Raw genomic sequence first — 18,027 nt, 5'->3', positions numbered from 1 at the left:
CTAATTCTGTAATTTTATTGTTAATCTTTTGGATTTCTACATGCTGCCTCTCTATGGATTGTTGCAACTTATTAATTTTTCCACTATGTTCTTGAATAATCTTTTTGAGTTCTTCAACAGTTTTATCAGTGTGTTCCTTGGCTTTTTCTGCAGTTTGCCTTATTTCGTTTCTGATGTCTTGAAGCATTCTGTCAATTAGTTTTTTATATTCTGTATCTGATAATTCCAATATTGTATCTTCATTTGGGAAAGATTTTGATTCTTTTGTTTGGGGGGTTGGAGAAGCTGTCATGGTCTGCTTCTTTATGTGGTTTGATATGGACTGCTGTCTCCGAGCCATCACTGGGAAACTAGTTTTTCCAGAAAATCCGCTGACTGGTACGCTGGCTCCAGGCTCTGAAAACAATCGCTGCCTCTCCATATTTGTTCGTTCTCCATCTCTAAATCCGTGTTTGTTGTTCAGGGTTCGTAGATTGTTATGCATGTGATCGATTCACTTGTTTTTCCAAGTCTTTGTTGCAAGAGGGATCCGCGGTAGCGTCCACCTAGTCCGCCATCTTGGCCCTGCCTGGGTTTTTTTTTTTTTTGAATGCTATAGACATTGTAGAAATTCCTAAGATGTAATTAGTTACACGTTTTATTTGTAAATGGAGCCCTGGTGGCACAGTGGTTGAGAGCTACAGCTGCTAACCAAGAGGTTGGCAGTTTGAATCCACCATCTGCTCCTTGGAAACCATATGAGGCAGTTGTACTCTGTCTTACAGGGTTGCTATGAGTCAGTGTCGACTTGAGTGCAACAGGTTTTTAGTATTTTATTTGTAAACGGTCAAAGATGATGCAGGCAGTGAAGGTGAAGGACATTTTATTTTCCTTAAGATGTTTTGGTTCTGACCTACTGATTTTTGGATCTACTATCAGCAAAGATGTCACTTTAAGGACCAAGGTATACCTGACCCAAGCCATTGTGTTTTCAATTGCCGCATGTGCCTGCGAAAGCTGGCCAATAAATAAGGAAGACCAAAGAAGAATTGACATCATGGATTATGATATTAGTGAAGAATATTGAATATACCATAAACTGCCAAAAGAATGAACAAATCTGTCTTGGAAGAAGTACAGCCAGAATGTTCCTCAGAAGCAAGGATGGAGGGACTCTGTCGCACTTTGGGCATGTAATCAGGAGGAATCAGTTCCTGGAGAAGAACATCATGCTTGGTAAAGTAGAGGGTCAGCAAAAAAGAGGAAGGCCCTCAATGAGATGGACTGACGCAGTGGCTGCAACACTGAGCTCAAGCATAACGATTGTGAGGACAGCACAGGACCAGGCAGCGTTTCGTTCTGCTGTACAAAGGGTTGCTATGAGTGAGAAACAACTCGACAGACCCAACAACAACTATCAGCAAGCACTCATTCATGTTGTGACTCTCTTTTATTCTCTCATCTTCGCTTGTTACAGCTGCTGCTGTTGCAAACATGACCACAAATCTTCAGTGGCTACTTTGGGTCTCTACCTGTTCTCCCAGGCCAAGTTATACAAACGAAAAAAAAAAAGAAAAAAATTATCATGCAGGAGACTTTAAAGGCTATATAAAACAAGGGAGATTAAGTACTTGACCAGCAAGGTTATATAAATTACTGGAATTGGTAATGTTCCTTCCACCATGTATAAGAATCACCTAGAGAGCTTATTAAAATACAAATTTCAGGCCCCACCACCAGAGATTTTGACTCAGTAAGTCTGAAGTGTTGTTGTTAGGTGCTTTTGAGTTGATTAGGGCTCATTGTAACTTTATATGTAACAGGACTAAATGTTGCCAGGACCTGCACCATCCTCACAATTGTTGCTGAGCTTGAGCCCATTCTTGCAGCCTGGAGTGAAGCCTGAGAATTTGCATTCTGACAGATTTTGGGTGAATTGCTGCTGTCTGTCTGCAAATCACACTTCAGGTAGCATCAATCTATCACTGTAAGTAGCACTATCATTGTTCAGTTTTTGTATTTTCACTGTAATTTTGTCCAGTATTATTACTGTTTATTTTAGTGGTTATCTTTTTGAGAATCTGACGAAACCCATGGACCCTTTTCTCAGAGATAGATACATTCAAAAACAATTTTGCACACAATTTCAAGAGGTTCATGAATTCATCCAAAGCACATCGATAAACCATGGGTTTATCTGTTAAGTAAATAAATTTTGAGTGCATACTATTACAAGGCAGTGAACTATGCCTGGTGTTACTGCAAAATAAATAAATAAATAAATAAATAAAAAATTAGGACATGGTCTCTGTCCTAACAGAAGTTAGGTTTGGTAGGGAAAATAATCATTAACTATTGTGGCAATTAATAAATTATAATTTTGATAAACAAAATGAAAAGGTAGTATAGGGTTGTTATTAGCTGCTATTGAGTGAACTCTGACTCATAGTGAGTTTATGTACAACAGAATGAAACACTGTCAGGTCCTGTGCCATCCTCACAACCACCAGCATGTTCTAGTCCATCACTGCGGCTGTTGTGCCAGTCTATCTTACCAAGGGTCTCCTATACACTTATTGGCCTTCTATTTCACCAAACATGATGTCCTCCTCTAGCAGTTGATCTTTCCTGATGACATGCCCAAAGCAAGCAAGTTGGACAATGTTTTGTTGTTCATTTTCATTTTATTTTCAGAAGTAGATCTCCAGGCCTTTCTTCCTATGCCGTTAGTCTGGAAGCCCTGTTAAAACCTGTCCACTATGGGATGGGTGACCCTGCTGCTTATTTGAAATAATGGCGGCCTAGCTTTCAGCATTATAGCAACATGCAAGCCACCACAGTATGACAAAATGACAGATGAGTGGTGGAGTATAGGGTACTATGGAGCATATAAAAGGCTTTTGTGAGGAAATGTTTACGCTGACTTTAAACAGTGAATGGGATGGGGAACGGAAAGGCAAAGAGCATTCTAGGTAAAGGCAACAGTGTATGAGAGACTTTAGAAGACAGGAGCATGGTGGTGTGTTTTGAAACTGAGAGAGCCAGATTGCTAACACACAGAAAGAAAAAGGAAGAGCTCTCAAAATAAGCCAAGAATAACATAAGATGTGCATTTCTGAAAGCTCACTGTTGCTGCCTTGTGATTGGAAGGCAGCAGGATTGGATTTGAGAACGAGTCAGGAGACTTTTCCATTGATCAAGGCAAACAAGGAAGGTAGCTGGGACTAATTTGGGGGAAAAATTAAGAATACCTTGTATTTTGTAAATGTACTCTTCCCCTACTCCCACTACTGGAACAGACAGTACCACCTACTGCATTGACTACCTTTCATCCATTGATCTAAAACTATTTTAAAAAAATTATTGTGGTAAAATATACATAAGCTTTACCATTTTACCCACTTTTAAGTGTACAATTCAGTGACATTATATTCACCATGTTGTGCAACTATTACTACTATCTTTCCAGATCTTTTTTTACCATCCCAAACAGAACCTCTATACCAATTAAACAATAATTATCCATTCTCCTCCTAACCCCTGGTAACCTCTATTCTATTTTTTGTTTATGAATTTCTAGATAACTCATATAAGTGGGATCATACAATATTTATCCTTTTGTGTCTGGCTCATTTCACTTAGCATGTTTTCAAGGTTTATTCATGTTGTAGCATGAACAAAATTTCATTTCTTTTTCTGGATGTAAAGTATTACACTGTATCTATATACCATATTTTTACTTATTAATTTTCTGATGGACACTTGAGTTGTTTCCACCTTTTGGGTACTGTGAATAATGCTGCAATGAACTCTGGTGTACAAGTATCTGTTTGAGTCCCTGCTTTTAAGTTTTTTGGGTATATACCTAGTCATAAGGTAATTCTGGGAAACCCTGGTGGCGTAGTAGTTAAGTGCTACAGCTGCTAACCAAGAGGTCGGCAGGTCAAATCCGCCAGGCGCTCCTTGGAAATTCTATGGGGCAGTTCTACTCTGTCCTATAGGGTCGCTATGAGTCGGAATCGACTCAATGGCAGTGGGTTTTTTAAGGTAATTCTATGTTTAACTTTTTGAGGAACTACCAAACTGTTTTCCATAGTGGCTCCACCATTTTGCATTCCCATCAGCCATGTACAAGGGTTCCAGCTTCTCCACAACTTTGCCAAATTTATTATTTTCTGTTTTTCTAATAATAGCCATCCTAGTGGGTATGAAGTGATATCTCATTATGGTTTTTTTTTTTTTTTTTGCATTTCTCTAATGCAAATGATGTTGTATATCTTTTCATGTGCTTATTGGCCATACAGGGTCATTATTGGCATACAGGGTCAGTGGAAAAGAGGAAGACCCTCAATGAGATGGTTTGACATAGTGGCTGCAACAATGGGTTCAAGCATAATGATTGTAAGGATGGTGCAGGACCAGGCAGTGTTTCATTCTGTGGTATTATAGGGTCGCTATCAGTCAGAATTGACTTGATGGCACCTAACAACAACAACATTGGCCATTTTGATATCTTTTTTTTCAAGCCCATACTTTCATTGAGTTGTTTGTTGTTTTGTTGTTAGTTTTAAATGTTCTTTATATATTCTGGATATTAATCCCTTATTAGATATATGATTTGAAAATATTTTCTCCCATTCTGTGGGTTGTCTTTTCATTCTTTTGATAGTGTCCTTAGATACATAAAAGTTTTTAATTTTGATAAAACCCAATTTATCTATTTTTTCTATTCTTGTCTGTGCTTTTGGTGTCATATCCAAGAATCTATTGCCATATCCAAGGTTATGAAACTTTTCTCCTAAGCAATTTATGGTTTTAGCTCTTAGATTTAGGTCTTTGATCCATCTTGAGTTGATTTTTGTATACGGTATAAGATAAGGGTCCAACTTCATCATTTGGCATGTGGAGATCCAGTTTACCCAGCACTTTTTATTGAAAAGATTGTCTTTTGCCCATTGAATAGTCTTGGCACCTTTGTTAAAAATCAACTGACCATATATAAGAATTTAATTCTGGACTTCCTATTCTATTCCATTGGCTGTCCTTATGCCAATACTATACTGCTTTGATTATTGTGACTTTGTAGTATATCTTGAAATTGAGATATATCAATGCTCCACCTATGTTCTTTTGTTTTGTTTTGGCTATTTGGGGTCCCCTGAGATACCATATTAATTTTAGGATAGGATTTTTTATTTCTGTGAAAAACACCATTGAGATTTTGGTAGGAATTAATGTTGAATCTGCAGAAAGCTTTGGGTAGTACTGTCATCTTAACAATGTTAAGCCTTCCAATTCATGAAGGGGTGTCTTTCCATTTATTTAGGTCTTCTTTCAGCAATGTTTTGTAGTTTTAAGCATACAAGCCTTTCTCCTCCTTCATTAGATTTATTCCTAGTTACTTTATTCTTTTTGATACTATTGTAAATGAAATTCCCTTTTTGGTTTGCTTATTGCAGGGTGTGATAGTTAATGTTATGTGTCAACTTGGGTAGGCTATGATTCTCTGATTTGGCATGTGCTCTTCCATAATGTAATAACCTTCCATTTTGGGATCTGATATGAGCAGCCAATCAGTTGAAAAGGGGGTTTCCTTGGGGGTGTGGCCTGCCTCCAGTATATAAATGGATGTCTGGCAAAGCTCATTCTTTCTCTCAGCCCCTTATTCAACCCCCTATTCTTCTCATTACCTGACGTCTAGTTCTTGGGACATAAGTCTGCAGAAGTCTTCAGCCTGCTGCCTGACCTGTAGATCTTGGATTCACCAGCCCCTGCAACCCCATGAGCCAGCAAGGGTCCTCAGCCTGCTGCTGGGCCCACGGATTTGGGACTTGCCAGCCCCCACAACTGCCATTTTCTTTAAGTAAATCTTTCCATGTGTATTTATATATACATTTCACTGGTTTTGCTCCTCTGGAGAACCTAGCCTAAGGCACTGGTATATCAAAATAAAGCTCATTTTTGCATGTTGACTGTGTATCCTGCAACTTTACTGAATTTGTTTATTAGCCCTGGTGGCTTTCTTGGAGCATTTAATCCATTTACACTTAAAGTAATTACTGGTAAGAAAGGATTTACTTCTGCCATTTAGCAATTTTTTTTCTGTATGTCTTAATTTTTTTTTCTTCCTGAATTCCTTTTTTATTGCCTTTTTTTGGTATTTAGTTGAATATTTGTAGTATACTGTTTTGATTCTAGACTTCTTTTCTTTTCTGTGCCATTCTTAGTTATTTCCTTAGTGGTTACCTTGGGGATTACAATTAACATCTTAAACTTATAACAACCTAGTTTAAATAATGCCAACTTATTTACAATGGTATACATACACTCTGCCCTTACACATCTCTGTCCCTCTCCCTTTATATTGTTATTGTCATAAATAACACAGGTTTATAATTACTCTTCTATGCACTTGCCTTTAAAATAATATATGAAAAAGAGAGGAGTTACAAACCAAAAGTACAATAATATTGACTTTTATATTTTTTTTATGTAATTACCTTTATCAGCCTTCTTTATTTCTTCTTATGGCTTCAAGTTACTATCTAAAGTCTTCTCACTTCAGCCTGAAGGACTCCCTTTAGCATTTCTTGTAGTGCATGTCTACTGGTACTGAACTCCCTCAGCTTTTTTTTAAATCTAGGAATGTCTTAATTTTTCCTTCATTCTTAAAAGATAGCTCTGCTGGATATATAGAATTTTTGCTCGACAGCTTTTTCTTTCAGCACTTTAAATATGTTATTTCACTGCCTCCATGGTTTCTAATTAGAAACCAGATGTTAATCTTACTGAAGATTCCTTGTGTGTTATGATTTGCTTCTCTCTTGCTGCATTCAAGATTCTCTCTACTCTTTGGTTTTTGACAGTTTGACTAAATGTGTCTTGGTGTGGGTCTAAGTTTATCCTTCTTGGAGTTCATTGAGCTTCTGGGATGTGTAGATTCATATCTTTCATCATACTTGTGAAGTTTATGGCCATTATTTCCTCAAATATTTTTCCTGCCTCTCTATCTCTCTTCTCCTTCTAGCACTCCTATGATGCCTATGTTGGTTTGTTCGATGGTGTCCCACAGGTCCCTCAGGCTGTTCATTTTTCTTCATTCTTTTCTCTTTCTGATCCTCAGATAATTTCAATTGTCTTATCTTCAAGTTCACTGATCCCTTCTTCTGCCTGTTTTAATCTGCTGTTGAGCCCCTCTCCAATAAATTTTTTATTTCGGTTACTGTACTTTTGAGTTCCAGCATTTGTTTGGTTCCTCTTTTTATAATTGATATCTTTTTACTGATATCCTCATTCAGTTTATGAATCATTTTCCTGACTTTCTTTACTTCTTTGTCTGTAGTTTACTTTAACTCACTACATATATTCAGGACAGCTGATTTATCATCTTTGACTAATAATTCCAATGTCAGAGCTTCCTTAGGGATAGTTTCAGTCAAATTCTTTTTTTCCTGTAAATGGGGCATACTTTCTTGTTTCTTTATATATTTTATAGTTTTGTTGGACATGGACATGTTGGACTGGACATTCTGAGTATTATAATGTGGTGGCTCTGGAAATCTGATTTTCCCACTCCTCAGGGAATGCTGTTGTTACTTGATGAAGGCTAAACTAGTCTGTTTGTTTAGTGATTGCTCCAAACTATTTTTGAAAAGTGCATTCTGTAGTTAGTGGCCTGACAGATTTCACCCAAAATAAAGAGGTATGTCATTAGGTGCTGTTGAGTCTATTTTAACTATAGTGACCCCATGTGAAAGAGCAGAAGAACCCCATAGGGTTTTCTTGGCTCTAATCTTTACAGAAGCAGATCTTCAGGTCTTTTTCCTGCAGAGCCACTGGGTGGGTTTCAACCACCAACTTTCAGTTAGCAGCCAAGTGCTCAACTGTTTGCACCACCAGGGTTCCTAAAAGAGGCATATTGGCCCTTTAACCTGCTGCCACTGGGAGAAGCCACTGCTGCTGCAAGGGGTGAAATCACAGCAATCATCTGCACCAGTCCCTCAGGGCACTGCCAAACCAACTGAAATGTACAACCCCCAATCTTTAGAGGGCTAGGTCCCCTCTGCCTGCCGTAGCATCAACCCAGCCATTCTTGGAACATGGGCCACCATCTCCACCACTACAGTAGGGGTGAGGAATGGAGGATGGTAGCCAGTTGGCAACTGTGGCTTGCCTATGAAAGATCAGCAGCCCCTCCCTTCATCAGGCACTCCTTTGTTAAGAGGTTGTTGTAAGTGTCCAATCAGATACCAGAATTCCAAAATAGTTTATTCCAATTGCTCTTTCCAGTTCAATTGTTGGTCTGGAGGAGAGACCAACCCCTAGAGCTTCTCACTCCACCATTTTGCGTGACATCACTCTCCATAAATGTTCTTTTAATACCTATAATTTCTTCAGTATTTCTTTATGGAAAAAAAAAAGACACGTAAAAAGAGCTTTGAAGTCAACAGTCCTGCATTTGAAGGCTAGTGCTACCACTATTGGGTTAAGTTATACTTCTCATATTATGTATGTATGCCCAAAAGGGTTTGGGATAGTATGCCAAGAGATGTGGAAACGCACTGGCTAACCATGGTGATGTTCCTACATACCGTATTTTTACACAAATAACACCGGCGATCTGTGTTTTTTTGCGAACTGCGCCCTCCCCCCATTACGTATTTACAGCAACATGTAAAAAAAATTAGCATGCTTACAAAAATACTTCATGGGGGGAAGGCATGGTTGGCAAAAAAAAAAAGTAGAACACGTGCTATCTGCGTGAAAATATGGTAATCATTTTTATTCAAACAATTGTTTTGGGTAAACATTTTTATGTTAAAATAAATACTATGATATTATGGAACAGAATGCAAATTGTGCATAAAGTTTTTATATAAACTATGAGACTTTAAAGAACATTTGCAATTCTGGTATGTCGCAATGGGTTAAGATTGCCAACATATCAAAATTAATATTCTTCCACCTTTAAGAGCATTTTAGCAGAAATGTTTGTAAAACAGTGACTTTACCTTTCAAGACTGAATTGTGTATTTATAAAAATACCACATGGGTTTTGTGAAGATTCAATAAAATAAATGAAAATTCACAGCATCTACCCTTGTACTGAATAGTTCTTAAATAACTATTAGGTGTGTGTCAGAGTAGAACTATGCTCCATAGGGTTTTCTTTTCAATGGCTGATTTTTTGAAACTTGACATTTTTTCTGAGGGGCCTGTAGGTGAACTCGAATCTACAACCTTTCAGTTAGCAGAGAAGCATGTTAACCATCTGCACCACCTAAGGACTCCTTCAGCTAATAACAGTAGTGCAAAAATATTCAGCATTTTGCCATATTTAGTGCATTCCATTTTGAAGTATTAACCTTCATATAACACTTCAATCATCTCCTAATTTAACAAATACTAAGTCAAAATTAAACTCAGTATCTGTTAACTTCTAAGTCAAAAACAGTACAGTCCCAATGAGCAAATCTATTAAATTGTTAACAGATGTTGAATAACTACCTAATGTTTTAAACATCCCAGTAGACATTAGAATATTGGTGAAAAACAAGAAATTTTAGCTCCTAATCATATGTGAAGTTTCTCCTTCTAGTCAAAGACTCTGCTAGAGACTTTAAAAAATATTACAGGTAAAGATAACTATAAAGATGACTAATTCAATAAATGAAAAGAGTGAGAAAAAAGAAGGGTAGAGTTGAAAGCATTACAGAAATTTGAGGAAAGCAAGCGACTTAGCCAATTATGTATACAGTACACACCATGGAGACAGAGTTTCTGATGTTAGTTTTATATTTTCACTTTCAGTATTTTTACTCTGTGATTAATTCTAAGTGTGTACTACATCTTAAGTGATATTTTTATAAGAGAAATTTCCTTTATAGATGTAACTATATGGAATGACCTAAGAATCATTAAGTAAATCTTTCCCTAGCCCTCCAAAAAAATCAATATATATTGATTTGCGGTAAGAAATACTCATTTGGCCACCAACTTTCCTAAAATAAGCTTATAAAATGAAAGAGAATTCCTATAAAATGTTTTTAAAATTTTTCAAAAAAAAAGAACCACATAAAAGTGTTGAAAAAAATATTAGATTTCAATACATACGAGGGATCCCTACTTGTTGTTTTCTTATTGCTGGACCAATGTTCAGTTTCTTATCCTTATAATTAAGTTTTTCTGCCTAAAATAAAGAAGAAATAAATTGTTTTGTTTTTTTTTTTGGCATTGTTATTTATAAAACCAATAAGGAAAAACTAGTGAGGAAGAATTTTTAAAATTCTGACTGTAACATTCTTTGAAGGCAGGAAAGCAAGTGAAAAGGGAAAAGTCTTGAGATTAAAAAAGATATGGGTCTCAATATTGGCTTCAATGCTCTGACCCTAATTCCTCATTTGAAACATAGGACTTAGTAATATATAATTCAAATTCTATTTTCTCTATTAAAATTAAATGCTAAATTTGCCATAACTTAAAGTTATTACACTGAACTGCAGACTTTAGACTTTTTCTACACTCTTAGTTTAGATACAATATTCAATAGAAAGAAAATAATTTTAAGTAACCTCTAGGAACCTATGTTTATAGTGTTTTTAATTGAAAATCCTACTAAAACTTCACAAAAGACAACTTCAAGTTCTTAGTTTAAACGAAGTGAAAATTATATTAAAACTTCAATACCATGCCCATGTAATGATTTGGAACCTGTTCTTCTGCAGATAAAGTTTCTCTTTAATCTTTTTTTTAATACAATTTGTTTTGGAGACTGATGTCAATCTTAAAATGCAAGTACTTTTTTTTTTTTTTTTTAGTAATTGATCACTATATAGGAACTCTGCTATTAAAATAAATACCTTAAGAGATTATTTTCAAAGAAAGAAGTTCTAAAAGTGAAGTTAAATACATCAAAACATCTTACCTCTTGTAAAATTTTTTGTGCATCTTCTTGTGTTTCAAACGTGATGAAGCCATACCTAAATAAATGCATGAATTATTTTCTTAAACTATTATATTAGTGTTACATTAAGATTCCCCCAAATTTTGATTTTTAAGAATAGGCCACTATAGGAGTATCTTTCTGTGGTGCACCAGGACGGAAATTTAGGGGAATCATTCACAGCTTAAGATGGTCACCTTCCTCTTAGAGACACGGACAAAAAGACAAAAAAAAAAAAAAAGAAGCCAGGGATATCTTATAACACTTTTAGCCTTGAGCTGTATCTAAGGCAGGATAGCATGACAAATTCATAGGTTGGCTTATAAACTGGGATGCAATGAACTTCAGTCTAGACCAATAATCTCTTTTTAAAATTATAGGAGTTTGGCTTAAACAGGAATCAAAGTAGAAAAAAAAAACTTAAAAAAATTAAACTAAAATTTTTAACACAAAATATCTTACATTGGTAAATGGGTATGCAGGCTTACTATGTAATTATTATTAGAGATGTAAATTAGTAATGCAAATACATATTAGTATATTTCTTATTTCCTTCTATAGTATCTGTTAAAAAATATGTACAACTGAGACTTTTCATGTGATTGCTACCTTCAGAGTTCAATTTATATAAGTTCATTTTTAAGGATACAAATACATGATATATGCCATGTCCAAAGAGCCAAAATTAGGTAAAGAGAAAGAAATAAAAGTATTTCTCCAAAGCATAATTTCTAATTATGGAAACTTAAGGAAACATTTTTGAATAGTGCTAAATTTCTTGACTACTAATTTCTTCAATTTATAATTACTGTATTATATAAAAAATTCCATTTTCTGACTAAGGAATTTTGCTTTTTCTACTATCCCAAACTTTAAACAAGAGCTATCAGGGTTTCCAAACAAGAGCCAAGGACGTATTTTTACATAAAATTTTTTGGTAGAACACATACACCACCCAGTGGAAAAAACATAAAATACAGTGCACATTTTCATGTATTTTTTTTTAAACGATAAAATATGGATACTACCAAAATAATGCAAATTCTATTAGCCAACAAAATTGATACAGTCTTAATTCATCTTAATGTTGTTTGGCAATCTGAAGAAATACCTCATCTGTTTAAAGATAACCTCTCTGTAGGATCTGATCTCTTTCAGAATGCCCATCTGTAACACTTAATGTTCCTCACGAATATTTTTTTCTATCCACTTCATTGGTACCTTTTCTAATGCCTATAAATACATATGTTTTGCCTTTCTTGCAAGAAAACAAACACAGTCCTTCATTGATCTCCACTGCCTTATCCATTTTTCACTTTGTAGTCAAACTCCTTTAAATGAGTGCTCTATGCAAATCACCTTTTCCCTCTCTGAAATTTGGCTTTTGTACACACCAATCCACTAATGCAGCTCTAAGATCATTAGACATTTCTGGACAAATGCTGCTGCTTTTTTCTAAATTTTTATTCTCAATACAGCAATAAAAATCAGTCTCACAGAGTTATATTTCTCATATTAGTTCCCTACTAGGTCTCTGAGGCACAGCCAACAGCCATTCTCTTGGGGTTTGCTGTTTTAAAACAAAGTTCTCTATAGTCTAAAGTAGGGATATAATTCCAAACGTATCTGATTCCTTTAGCTTCTGGTTCCTTAGCTACTGGACATTAGGTCCTCCAATATTAAGTTCTTGCTACCTAACATGGTCCCTCAGCCTATCCAAGAACAGCTTTCAAACTAATTAAGGAATACTATAGTGTCCCCTTCCCTTCAAAATACACACTCACAGGTACACACACATACTATCGAGCAAATGTGAGAAACAGGGGGGAAGAAGAGGGAATGAAATTGTTAAAAAAAAAAAAAAAGGAATCAAAGTAAGTTAGTAAACAAAACCTAGTAATCCAATAAAATAAAGATGATAATTCTATGTATTATCTTTAGTGATACTAACCCTTTGGACACTCCAGCTCTGTCGTTTACAATTTTCACTTCTTTTACAGACCCATACTGGGAAAAAAATTTTCTTAAGTCATTTTCATTTGTCTAATGGCATAAAAAGAAAATATGAAAAAAACATTTTTTTAATTGAAAAAAGATTAGACAACTCTTATACTTGTCTTGAAGACATAAAAAGCTATAAATAATAAGAATACAAGAATGCCTCTCATAAAAAGAATGTGTGAAAGCATTAGGTTATTAAAATAAACACCTTGCTTGATGTAGTAATTATGTTGTTAAATTGTTACCATATCAATCTAAAATTTTTAACCTGAGTTATTTTAAAACCACAAAGAACTCACTATTTAAAGGACTCTTTCAGTGGTTCTTGTTCTCTAGTTGGTCAGTTTTTCAACAACAACTTGAATTAGGCATGGCTATTTTTTTTTTTTATAAATATATATTAAAACAATTTGGATTAGGCATGGCTGTAAATATATATTAAAACAATTTGGATTAGGCACGGATATATAACGGAGCCCTGGTGGTGCAGTGGTTAAGAGCTCAGTTGCTAATCACAAGGTTGGAGTTTGAATCCACCAGCCGCTCCTTGGAAACCCTATGGGGCAGTTCTACTGTGTCCTACAGGGTCGCTATGAGTCAGAATCGACTCCACAGCAACGAGCTTGGGTTTGGTTTATAAATATACACTAAGTGCATGCTACTACCGACTCTTGTGGCTTAGGAAGGCCCATAGTTGTGGTAGATTATGTTGGCCTACACCACTTGCTCTATTTTAATCAGCATAGGCCCCAGAAGAGTTGGGTCTTAGGAAAGGTATATATATTTCCAAAGGTAGTTGAGCTCAACTTGTGATAAGAAGGAGTGTTTATAAGATTTAGTTATCATATAATTTACCTGTACTCAATACCCATTTTCAGCTAATTACAGACATCATGATGATTATTAAGAATTAAAATTTGAATCATAATTAGACTTGTATAAGATATCTACAAAGATAGTTTTGCATATTTGAAATACTGAAATACTCTCATATTAGACTCATATCATCTTTTCCCAAAGTATTCACCTTATAGTCACTGTAATTTAATTTTCTGTTTCAGCTATAACTGTTTGCCCTCAAGAGTAATTTTGTATGTCCTTAGAATTTTTCTTTTAAATTTATACGCATGGGAAAAGAGCCATGCTTAATAGCAGAGCAATGCCTCTTGAGTTCTACTGCTACCTTACTTATATGTACTATTGTTTTTTTTTAGTTGGTAACATAAACCAAACCATAAAACCAAACCTGTTGCCATCTAGTTAAGTACACCTCATAGTGACCTTATAGGACAGAGTACAGCTGCCTCACAGGGTTTCCAAGGAGCAGCTGGTGGATTCAAACTACCATCCTTTTGGTTAGAGGCTGAGCTCTTAACCACTGCACCACCAGGGCTCCAGTTGGTAACATAAAGCCTGCCAAACTGGATGATGACAAACACTGAGTTAATCTAAGATTAAATGATTGCCTTTTATTTCAATAAACTCATAACAGAATCAATGCTAGAATAAGAACTTATGTTAGAAATCTGAAAACATTACTTCAAACTATTCTGTGGTAAAGAATCACTAACTCAATTTCCCAGCTCGATTTCTTCATTGAGAAGTAAGGACTTAGAAAGATGTCAGTGATAACTAAAAGATGACTAAATATTAAGGGGCATAGGCTGTAGGTGTCTAAATATAAGAAGTTAAAAAAAATGAAGACTGCTTGCTACTACAGTAAACTATTTCCATGCTTCAAAAGGACATAAAGGAGAGTGCCCTAGCAGTTACCTTAAAGCTATGACCACACTGTAATAAGGAACTCCGAAATTAATATTGTAGATGATAGCCTTCAGTAACTGAGAACACCATACAAATTTTATATTTATTGATGTATTTTTGAAAATATACAAAGCTATTATAATGTAAATTAATTCTAAACAAGAATACCCAAGTTGAATATTTTTGGACAGCCATTAATATTTTCCATAGAAACAGAAAATCTTTAAAATAAGCATTTCATGAGAAATCTTTTTTTTTTTTTTCGTTTTTACTGAAATAATTACATACTTGGTTGTAAGTCATTATTTTGGCTAATACACTAAAAGCATAGCATTTTCTTGTACGGGAAAAAGGTAATTCATTTGAATTGCTACAGGTTGATTATATAGCAATAACCAGTTGCTGTCCAGTCTGTTCTAACTCATGGCGATCCCATGTGTGTGAGATTAGAACTGTTTTCCTACAGCTTTTCAATGGCTGATTTTGGGAAGTACATTGCCAGGCCTTTCTTCTGAGGCACCTCTGGGTGAAATACAGCCTCTAACCTTATGGTTAGCATCTGAATGTGATAGCCACTCAAATCAGCTACAGAATCCTATGCAGAAATATTAAGTTATAAAGATCATACCCTAATGGCACAAGGATTTTTTAAATTAAAAAATACAAACCCACTGCCTTCGAGTTGATTCTGACTCAGAGCGACCCTATAGGACAGAGTAGAACTGCCCGATAGAGTTTCCAAGGAGCACCTGGTGGGTTTGAACTGCCGACCTCTTGGTTAGCAGCTGTAGCACTTAACCACTACGCCACCAGGGTTATAACTTTCCCTGTAATTTCCAATATGTAATATGGAAGTCTGGATATCTTTCTATTTATCTATTTGGAAGTAAGGGGATTCCACTTAGAGTATTCGAGCATATCTTTCTTGTAGGTAGTCACCATTACCTCCTATATGACAGTGCTGTAAAATATCTCACAATGTTTCTTTGAAAGAGTGAAATGGCCGATTATATAATTTTAATACTATAAGATGTATTTAAGATGCTTTATTATGATAAGGGCAGAGGACATTTTCGGTGATCCAATTCTGAGTTAAATCATAGAAAGCAATTTGCTCAGGAAATTCTTGAACACTGGGTCCCCATGACTTGGAACAGACTGGACAGCAACTGGTTATTGGATATGGCTAAATTGTTTTTTAATTGTCTTCTTTTAAAAATTATGATCACACATTATTTGGGCTACTGGAGTATTACTCAAGAAAGTATATTAGTGTAGCATGGTAAAATGAAGAATGTAGAGCTATGAGTCAGGAAACAGTCTAGTATTCACTTTGCCACTAATCAGCTAGGAGCCTATGTCAAGTCAATGAGCCTCAGTTTCCTGGTATGTGAAATTGGACAATTATATACGCCCTACTTTAATTACACAGCTGTTGAAAAGATTACTTATATTAAGACAATTCGAAACCTACTGATCATTATGCAAATACATTCTTATTTTTATAGCTACACAAAGAAACAAGGTTCTGAGAAATAAAACAACTTCTAATGCAAAAAAATGCTGTATTAAGTGCATAAATAGATACCTTAAAGTCAATTCCTCCTACAAAGATGCGATTAGGGATTACTGTTCCATATCTTGGGGCACTTGTTGGGTTATTCAAAGGCACAGGTGACACAGGATTAGGGGATGGAGACAATGAATCTGTTTGCGTCTGATTTGATGTTTGCTGTAAAATAGAATTCTTTTAACCTTTTAGCACTGACACAAGTTTTGATGCAGGTTAAGACAATGTATCTTTCAAAAAGACAAGTCATTTAGACAAAACTTAGTATTTTAAACATTACTTTTATCTGAATATAATGCAGATTATAATTAGAGCTAACAGCTTTTGGGGCAACACAACATATAGTAAATATTTCTCAACTACAATCTACTTAATCACAGAAAAAATCTTATGGAGAAATATTAAACTCAGAAAGAATTTTGAGAAAGAGAAAAGCAGTTCTGGACAGATGGGAGCTGGCCTGGCACAACCAGCTAGGCCTTGATATTATTTGGAGTTGGCCTGGTACTTCTACTAGGCCAATAGCTAGGCTGTGGTTTTCTCTTGTTACGAGAATACCAACATCAGACAAGGACACTCTGTGATTGTGATGGATCAAATGAAAACAAAACCATTCCATAATCATGCCTGAACATTGACAAAAACAAGAGTATTGTCCAAACAACAAAAATGATCAAATATCCCTTTGTCCTGGCTGATTTGAGTGACTGCTTCTTCTTTTTTTTTTTCCTAACCAATCATAGCTTTAGCCTCAATATATACTTTTTTGCTTTCTACATAAGAATTCTTAACATACCCAACCAAAGAATTCCTACTTCCTGACAACATGTAATCCACAGCAAAGCCTTTCTTTCTTAAACCTTCTACAAAAATCACCTAACACAAGCCTAAGTCCTACGATAAGTTATTTCGAACACCCTCTTACTGAGGGCCCCCATGGCTCCCCATAGTATATGTCCTCCCTTATTGCAAAGAGTCATTCAACTACAGGTATATTCCTAGTGCTTTCTGGCTAAAGGGCATTGACAAGTTAATAGAGAAACTCTGACAAGTTTAAGTTCACTGTTTTTCAGCTCTAAAGTGGAATTTTTAAATGCCCCGTCAATTTGAAGATTGAACTGATTTTGTAAAGAAATGTTATTTTATAATTCATAGACATAACTACTTACACCAAAGAACTCAGCTCAGTACATGTTCATATGTTCACAATTATAACTCAGAGAACCTAATTTAAATTTTAATAAATATATCTTAATATACAAGCCTTTGTACAATGGCAAGATAGTAGACTCTTAAGGTCCATCTGAAACAAAAGACTTGAGAATAGAATTTTAAAGAGAAACCAATTCAACAACTTGCAAATTATTTTCCTTCAGGGAACATTATTTGGAATTCTGAGTCAGTCTAACATATTAAATGACTGCTTCAAAAAACTTGAAGTTCATGATTCCAGTGCTCTGAGAAATAAATACATGAACACAAATAGGTAGGGGAGTTGTTCGTTTTCACATCTGTTCTCTTTCACTTCATTGGCCAATAAAACCACCATCCCTATCTTAATCTCTGCAAGATGTACAGGTAAATAGCCAGTGGTGGCTATGGGGCTACAGGCTGGACCTCATAGGCTCTTTTCTATCCAGTCTTAAGGGTGGGGGGTACATACAGCCTAAGAAGGGAGTTTTTTAAAGCACAGAAAAGCCACCACATTTAATAATTTCCATGTTGTAGTTTCCAATTAGAAAAATTGAGAACCTCATCTTAAAAGTATCCT

At 35.4% G+C, this 18,027-nt stretch overlaps 1 protein-coding gene across 1 annotated transcript in view; it reads right to left on the bottom strand.

Annotated features, from left to right (window-relative positions):
- The window catches only part of BOLL (boule homolog, RNA binding protein), a 66,411-nt gene extending 49,217 nt beyond the window's left edge, over nt 1-17,194 (bottom strand). The window contains 5 exon segments of the mRNA XM_064287441.1: nt 10,093-10,168; nt 10,904-10,958; nt 12,873-12,964; nt 16,275-16,433; nt 17,174-17,194. Coding sequence (XP_064143511.1) covers nt 10,093-10,168; nt 10,904-10,958; nt 12,873-12,964; nt 16,275-16,433; nt 17,174-17,194 — 403 coding nt within the window.
- Between the last annotated feature and the right edge of the window lie 833 nt (nt 17,195-18,027).

This window comes from Loxodonta africana, chromosome 6 (genome assembly GCF_030014295.1).
Source record: "Loxodonta africana isolate mLoxAfr1 chromosome 6, mLoxAfr1.hap2, whole genome shotgun sequence".
NCBI lineage: Eukaryota > Metazoa > Chordata > Mammalia > Proboscidea > Elephantidae > Loxodonta > Loxodonta africana.
Note: the sequence above shows the minus strand (reverse complement) of the source record. Positions and strands in the feature narration are given on the sequence as shown.